Source organism: Galleria mellonella, unplaced genomic scaffold (assembly GCF_026898425.1).
Source record: "Galleria mellonella isolate WM207_F2 unplaced genomic scaffold, CSIRO_AGI_GalMel_v1 utg132, whole genome shotgun sequence".
Taxonomy (NCBI): domain Eukaryota; kingdom Metazoa; phylum Arthropoda; class Insecta; order Lepidoptera; family Pyralidae; genus Galleria; species Galleria mellonella.
In genome coordinates, this window is record NW_026441989.1 from 531,529 (window position 1) to 540,346 (window position 8,818).

Here is an 8,818-nt window from a genome sequence, read left to right on the forward strand (position 1 = left end):
AAATGTTTCTAAATTTTACGAAAAAAAAATATGCTCAATTTGGCAACATTGAATACAAATGATTTTCCCTAATTTAATTAATTTTTTTTTAGTTTTGCAATTTAAAACATAATATCTCTATATTTTTGGCGACGGTTACCATTTTTCCATCAGATAGGTCGTCAACTTGTTTGTTTCTACTGTGAAGCAGTTATGTTTTTATGGTTGTGTTTCGGTTTGAAGGGTGGGATATGGCAGTGAATTTACAGGCTACAGAGGAATAACATCTAAGTCCTCAGGTATGGCTCCGCATGGGGGGGGGGAGTTATATCATGGGAAAAACAGTATATTCTGTTATGTCCATGGTACTGCTCATGTCTATAGGCGACGGTTACCATTTTTCCATCAGATAGGTCGTCAACTTGTTTGCCATTCTAAGTTGCATAAAAACAAAATAAATCATACTAAAACCGTCAAAAAATTCTCAAATTTGTTTAAATCATTTATATTTTTTTGGAAAACTTGTCTAACAATTTTATTTCTTTAAACTAAAATGTTTACCCAAAAGGGCAAAAAAAAAAATACCCAATCAGGCAACACTGACCGTGTGTAAGCAGGTAATTCCCTGTGATAGCATTTTTTTTATCACGTATATCGTCTAAAGAAAACCGAATTGTTAGTAATGGGGACTAGCAGCCCCATTACTAGCAATATACCGTAACAAGTTCACGCGATTCACTCTGTAAATCATCGTGTTTAAATGTTGTTAAACTCATTCCGATGGGTCAACTGACCTGCCTTCATCGTCACCAACTCTCATCAGTGTCTAGTTAAATAACGATAGATAGTATTATAAAAGTAAGAACTACTTTTCATACGATTTTTTTTTATACCACTAAGGTGGCAAACAAGCCCACCTGATGGTAAGTGGTTACCGTAGCATATGAACACCTGCAATACCATAGGTATAACGCGTATAAATTGCCGACCCTGAAGAAACCTCTTTATCCCCCTTTTGAAGAACCCCATGCTGTAGTCTCTTAGGAAAACTTCGGCAGGGACCTCTGAAACCGCGCAGTACGCGACCATTGAGGCTGTAGGACATGAGGATGAACTCCCTGTCGATGGCAAGACGTACGATGCTAGAAAGTGGCTGTGGACATCATATTGAACAATTCTTCTGAGCACAATCCATTGTACAAGCGGTAGAACACGCATAATTTTACGAAACATCTAAATAGAAGAAGAACTTTTATGCATTCGATTAGTACCTGCCATAGATTAACGCATTTACTAAAACGATTGGTTTAATTTTATTATTTAACAACTTTATTATTTTGGTTATCGAATCAATTTTTATTTTTCTATATATATATTGGATTGTTAATTGTGAATTTACATTTTATTTAAGTATTATTTTTGATTAGACATAACCTCTCTAAATTGTGGTGACACCTTACACTATGGTATTAAACAGCGTCTACTTTGAAAACGTGGGCTGCGTTGTGATAAGAATTTTCAACACAAATAAATAGTGGCTTCGAATAAGAATTATGTTTTATAAAATTCTAATGTGAGATACATAATGTAAGCTGTCATCTTTATGGCTATTTCATTTTTCATTGCTGTATCAAAGCGCAGTATGGAACGCAAAAATCCTGATGTATGTTACAGGTTGTATTTACGAAGTTATCTATGTGTTAGAATGAGATAGACATAAAATATGCACCGTCTTTTGAATAGTCTTGAAGTTTGTTTTCTTATTTTTAGGTTATCTCGGTTACCTATCATTTTCCACCGCTTATATACATTAGTTATTAAGCGGCACATTTGTATTTTGTTGCTTTTTGTTTCTCGTTTTACAGTTTTCTTTTATTAACGATAATCTTCTGTTCATATTTTTTTTCAAAGAAGTTATTAATAATATTTTAGATCACAGAACTAACCAATAATGATTATAGTAGGAGGTAAGTAATTACTCTAAATAGAACACGAGACACATTTATATTAAGAAAAAAGATTAGGAATTATTAACCTCATAATAACGGAAAATGACGTTAGAAGAATTATACGAAGAATTAAAAGACATGGACATAAGTGAGCCATCTTGTATGGATAAAATAAAATTATATTTTGAAGAACTTGAAGAAGAAGATGATGAATTTATGGAGGTAAATTATAATTTTTAATTTACTTGTGTGACTTTATTAAATACTAGATGTACTCAGGATTTTGTTCGCGATATACAAGATAATTATGTTAATTAAAAGTTTTTTAATGGGTAAAAATTAATTGTTAACTTCGTCTGATTATCCGTATATGCTGTCGGGGCATAAAGTTTTTTTTACAAACGTAGAATGGCAAACAAGCTGATGACCCACCTGATGGAACATGGGCTGCTGGACATGAGCAGTACCATGGACAAAACAGAGTGTACTGTTTTGCCCATGATATACCCCATACGTTGCCATTCCTGAGGACTCAGGTGTTATTTCTCTGTACCCAATAAATTCATACTATATCCCACCCTTCAAACTGAAACACAGCTATGCAAACACAACTGCTTCACAGTAGAAACATGAATAGGACAGAGGTACCCAAGCAATTGACTTTTGTACAAAGTCTCCCTCTGGCCTATATCCTTTTCTATTCCAGATACTTTTTTTAATGGATGATAATGGTATGTTTACCCCCACCTGCACTAACGGGACACAGATCAGTTAGTCTATCGTGGTGAATACACTTGGCATTCAGCATGATGGTTTCCAGGGGGAACCACAGGGAGGTCGACCTGGGTATATTGCTAGCAATAGGGCCCTTAGTCTCCATTACTAACAATTCTTTCCCCCCTATTCCAGATACTCCATTTATATAAAAAAATTATAACCAATGGTTAACTCATTATGGTGCCAAAAGACAACTTACAAATAAACACACTTTTACATTTCAAGATTGTTTATTAGGATACTATTTAATTAATATAGAGTATTTTCATCTTATTTTAGTTGCTGTTGTCTAAATTAGATAATGAAGTAATAACATGGGAGCAACCATGGTACCAACAAACAAAATGCTTGTCAAGACCATTGAAGGAACCTGAGGAACAACATGATGAAACATATAACACAGACAGTATGTCCAAAGAGGAAATAGACCTTATACACAAAAATTGGCGTAAATTTAAAAAGGTATAAAAATAATATAGATATGGTATTAACAACAAAACTAATGTAAGTAGGTATATGTGTATAGAGATGAGTTATGAAATTGCACTACTATTCACCAAACATACATGAAGTTGTTTGATAACTGATAGTGGTTATGGGGTAGTGTATATACTACCACAAATACTACTATACTATTTTACTTATATATATATATATATATATATATATTTCTTTATTCAGTATTTCCTATTTTATTGCTCTATAGCACAAACCCTTCATATACATCTTCGTTCTTGTGATTATGTGCAATTTCTGATTTAAGTATTTTATTTTTAATTTACTATAATTTTCTTTTTATGCAGAAATATGATATTCCCAACAAAATTATTTGTTTAGCTCGATGGAAAAACAAGGGAAAATCAAGACATTCACGAGAGCTACATGTTAAACATTTTGTGGTAGCATATCTAGCACGAGGCCTAAAACGAAATCTTTATCAAGTTTTAAGACACATTATGACTTATTATGGTAGTCCAGTGAAGGGTGACTATTCTGCTTTTGAAGAAAAACTTATGGATATATGCTTTCAATATGAACCTAAACATGCTGTCGTGATATTATCTAAAGTACTTGGCAGAGAGCCACGAGGAATATACAAAAGATTGGGTTATACTGTTGATGGTAAGCACTTATTTATTTGAAAGTAATTTGAGTAATATTATATGTGGCTTCCTAATAGGAGGGCTAATTCTGAATCAATCTTTGAATGAAAATAAAGATACCAAACTACTTGGCCAGTGTATTTTTCCTGGGGAATGCAAAGTTAGTTTTCATGGATTGTTAGCTGAAATTTAGCAAAGGATGATGTTGTTTATGGAATTTGTTACCAGTCTTAACATGAATTATTTAATAATATTTAAATAATTCATTTTGCTCAAGTCAAACTATTTAATTAACCAAATTATTATAGTCATAGAATACTGACGGATCTGACAAATATTAAATATATCGTCATAGTCGTAGAATACTGACGGATCTGACAAAGATTACACATAAAGATTCATCAGTATTCTGATTTATGATGAAATTTTATTTATTTATTTATTCATTAAAAATAATTATAACATAAATGTTTGAAAGTAACCAATCTCTGTCCATCTTTTTTATTATCATGAGTAAAAAGCTGAATAGAATAAAATTAAGAATATATTTGCTTACTTTTTATTGACTGGTATATGTTTTAATAGAATTAGTCACAGACATTATTTATAAGATTTAGCTTGATCCTTACATTATATGAAATTACTAATTGTATTTTTTTTATTACAGTCAAACCACAAAGGAAAAAGTTAAAATGGACATTGCCATTGGCAACTAAGTTCTTAAATTTATTGCTTGAATATTCAAATTGTTCCTTGGAAGAGTTGAAACATAAGAAAATTGAAAAAAGTATTTGGTTGAAACTGGAAAAAGATATAGACCAGCAATATATTTATTTACAATCCTTTTGGCATGACACTCTTAAAGTCCAACTTTTTGTAAAGGAATATATTACTTTGAGATCGTTAAGGAAAAAAATATTCAAAAAGTATGTTGGTTACAAATTGAATGTATTATAATTAGGTTTATAAAATGTTCATCTACTTCATCAATTTCTCTCAAATATCTCCCATGTACAGACATTGTCTAGTTACAATTTTATAATATTTTAGTAAGACTTTGTTCATATAGGCTGTATACCTATTTGAAGTGCTTTTGTGCAATACTACAATTCTAAAGAAGAAAAATCAATAAACAATAATATGAATGAGTGTTTATACTGATACAATCAACAATATTGTAAACTGTTTCCCATAGTGTTGCCCACATACATTAGTATATAAATAATCCTGTATGTTAGAATATAATATAGTAACAAACATACAAATATTATTACAAACCTTTTTACAAGGGCTAAGTCACGGGAAACAGTATAAAGGCTTACAAAGCCAAAAATAACACAATTGAAGCGGATATTCAGATCTCAGAATATCAAAGTCGCAAAACTTAAATGTCTATTATACTCTTTTGGACAATATATAGTCCACCTGGAAAAGCGAAATATAAATTTTTAGTTGACTTGAAGATGATATTTAAAATACTTGTATGTATTTTGATGAATATTTGGTATTTTCATCGTTTAATAATAAATTACCAAAGTCTATAATTAAACAATAAAAATATTTCCTAATAAATATAGGAGAACAATGGATGGAAAATGATTACTATCATTTATTAAACAGCAAAAGCACTACGAGCATGACAGATTACACTGCAACTTCCTCTTTATTTATGTATTGTTTCTTATAGTCTAAAATACTAGGCCTTTGTACCAGTTATTTATTATCATTATTTAATTATTCAATATATATTGAAATTAGGAAGTAAATATGATACATGCAATAATCATGATGCATTTTGTTACAGATTGAAAAAATCTACATATCAGGTATGGCCTGATATACGATGGAAAGAATTAGTAAAAGAGTTTTCAGATGGTTACACACATCGATTTTTATATAGAATAGCGTACAACACAATTAAACATATGTCAAATTATTTGAAAAGACCTTTACAAGAAATTGTACATTATGCATTAGCAAGTTTAAAATGTGGTCAATATTATCATACAAAGCGTCTCAGAACTTTGATATTGAATGAAGAGGGACATTTAGAACCAATACAATATGATAAATTGTATTTAGTATTGTTTTCATTTCATAATTTGTAGACTGGTAAATGTTAACATAGTACCTAATATTTTGCAAAAAAAAAAATGCTTCCAACTACATTTTGTAAGTGGGATAGCATTTGTTACTGTTATCATTGTGGTAGACTACTATCGTAAATAGTATAAAGTCTGTTATGGTGAATGTAATACAGAATATTCAACATTCCGCTGATAGCCTAAAATTCCGACATTGAGTTCTGCATGGTTATTTTAATGGGTGATAATAGAATGGTAACTCCTCCGCGCTATCGGTATACACTGGCTGGATACCAAGGGATGAACCAAGTCAGCCCATCGTGACGAATTCTACAAGATTGTTTCCAAGAGTAACCACGTGGAGGTCGATCTAATAGGATATATTGCTGGCAATGAGGCTATCAAACTCCATTGGTAATAATGCCTTTCCTCCCAAGAAATGTGCATGTATAAAACTTTTTAACTTTGTTTAAATGAAAGATAGCCGAATGTCAGTTAGCCGCAACCAATTTGATAACCTTACATTTGGTGTAAATCTTGTAAAATCAAGAAGAGTTTACCAAATTAATCAAATTTATTACCTATTTTTATCTGGCGATCCTGTATTGCAGCTAAGTGGAAGCATACAAGCGAAGTGCATTTATTTTCGCTCATCTTTTATTTGAAAGTTTTATTCGTGACAATTTAGCGGCGACATCTTGGATTGTAAGCATCTTATAATCAAAACGTGGTAGGGTGAACCTACCTCCCTAATTTGAATTAATTTGCTTTCTTATCGAATTCTCAACTTCTGCGTTTTGGAGAGGGCGATTATTAGTAATGCGGACTACCAGTCCCATTACTAGCAATATACTCTGTTAGGTCGACCTCCACGTGGTCCCCCTTGGAAACCATTGTGTTGAATTCCACGTGTATTCATCATGATGGGTTAAGTGACCTGCCTTTCCATTTTCACCTATCATCCCTCACTTGTGCCCCGCCGGAGTATACCGTTATCTCAGGCGGGGTTACCATTCCATTATCATCCATTAAAAAAAAAAAAATTGCAATTGGTACGATAATACCAAAGAGTACAACTGTACGTAGTTTACAATATTGGGCCGCTCGTAATATGACAGATGTCGACTCGACGCAATCTATCATATTTGAATTCGATATTAGTAACACATAACGCATTGCAAGGAATCAGTGGACGCAGTAGGCGCAGGACCTTTCCTTATGGCAGTCTATCGGGGAGGCCTCTGTCCAGTAGTGGACGGATAATGGCTGATATTATGATTGATAACACGTAACACTTACTTAAATCTGGATAAATCTATTGAATTTAACGCTATTAAAAGACAAATATTAGACAAAAGTTAATCCCCTAGTGGGACCCTATCCGATTAGCGCATGAAAGTGGAATAATTGCGACATCGAAAAATTCATTGAAATTTTTCTAAGTCTTGTACTTCTGAAGCTACAATGGCACCGTAAAATCCATATATTTAAAAAACGGAGAGTCGTACAAGAAATGGGGTTACGACATTGGAAAATTTATCAAATTTTCTTCAGTCCTTCCTATAAAATCCCTGATCCATAGCACCCCTAAGAGTAGCTCTAATCGAGTCACGCATTAATAGCACCCTACAGGGATTTGATATATATCGAAAATGACATAAACTGACAGTTCTGCCATTATGTATGTATTACACTTGAAATTGTAATGAAATTTACATAGCAACATAATAGTAAAGTGACTTATCCGAAGCAATTCTCCCTACTGTTTGCCGACGACTTTATGTTTGTCGGTAAGGATGGAGCTGAGGTTCAGAACAGACTGGTTTAGTGCCAACGAACCCTAGAGAGTTTTGTTTTCAAAAATAGCAGTACTAAATCTGAATACATGGTCTGCGATTTCGGCAGTCCGTGTATTTATTTTTACAGTCATAAAGCTTGCCGGTACTGCTATACCAATCTAATCTATTTCTTCACTTCTATATAGTGATGCTGAATTAGAATAAACAGTAAATCATCGAATTAGGATGGATGCAATGGTGGCAGGTTACGACCATCACCTGTGAATCGCGAATTCCCCTTAAGATAGAGGATAATCCGGTCTGTTGTCTTATACAGATCGAATTGTAGGCCAGCAAAGGTGACGGATGAAAATCTGGATGAAAAAATTTTTAAGATGGATGTGTGGAGTGACAAAAATATACAAAGTTAAAAATGAGTATATCAGGAAGTTGAAACTAGCGCTAGTAACAGAAAAGTTAATGAGTGTCCCATGTTCATACCAAGACCGTCTGTCATGGTATAAACACGGGATGTTTAGGAATGAGGAGTATGTTTTAAGAAAGATATTTATTATGAATGTGGATGGCTATAAGTGCAGAGGATGACTTAAAAAGACCCATGTCTTGTAAGTCATCTCATCTTTCACACGGTCTATAGTTTCCAGGGAGAACCGCGAGGAGGTCGACCTGACACGGTGTATTGCTAGCAATGGATCAATTAGAACCCATTACTAACAATCCCTTTCCCCTAAAATTTTTTTTAGGAGTTTGACAGCCCCATTTCTAGTAATATACCCTATTAGGTCGACCTCTACGTGGAAACCATCGTAAACTAACGGACTTGCTTCTTCCTCACCTAACATCCTTTGCTGGTACCCCGCCAGTGTATTCCAGCGAGAACCGCGAGGAGGTCGACCTGGTTGGGTATATTGCTAGCAATGGGATTCTCAGTCTCCATTACTAACAATCCCTTTCCCCCCGCGTGGGTGAGGTTACCATTCCATTATCTCCCATTAAAAAAAAAATAGCAACAATTGGAACATCCCTGATGGAATGATGTTTTTCTATGAAACTGTTACCAAACTGAAAATAATTCCATCATGTTTCTCATTCTGTTTGTTCCAGAATATTGAGTTTAGAGGTCAAAT

The 8,818-nt window shown here is 33.3% G+C and overlaps 1 protein-coding gene across 1 annotated transcript; it reads left to right on the forward strand.

The window, feature by feature from the left end:
- Positions 1–1,263: 1,263 nt before the first annotated feature.
- Positions 1,264–5,916, forward strand: LOC113518517 (uncharacterized). The gene is made up of 6 exons (XM_031913299.2): positions 1,264–1,566; positions 1,912–2,150; positions 2,985–3,167; positions 3,509–3,827; positions 4,476–4,734; positions 5,613–5,916. Exons 2-6 carry the CDS (start codon positions 2,031–2,033, stop codon positions 5,914–5,916), a joined length of 1,185 nt encoding a protein of 394 aa, XP_031769159.2. The 5' UTR covers positions 1,264–1,566; positions 1,912–2,030.
- Positions 5,917–8,818: the final 2,902 nt, after the last annotated feature.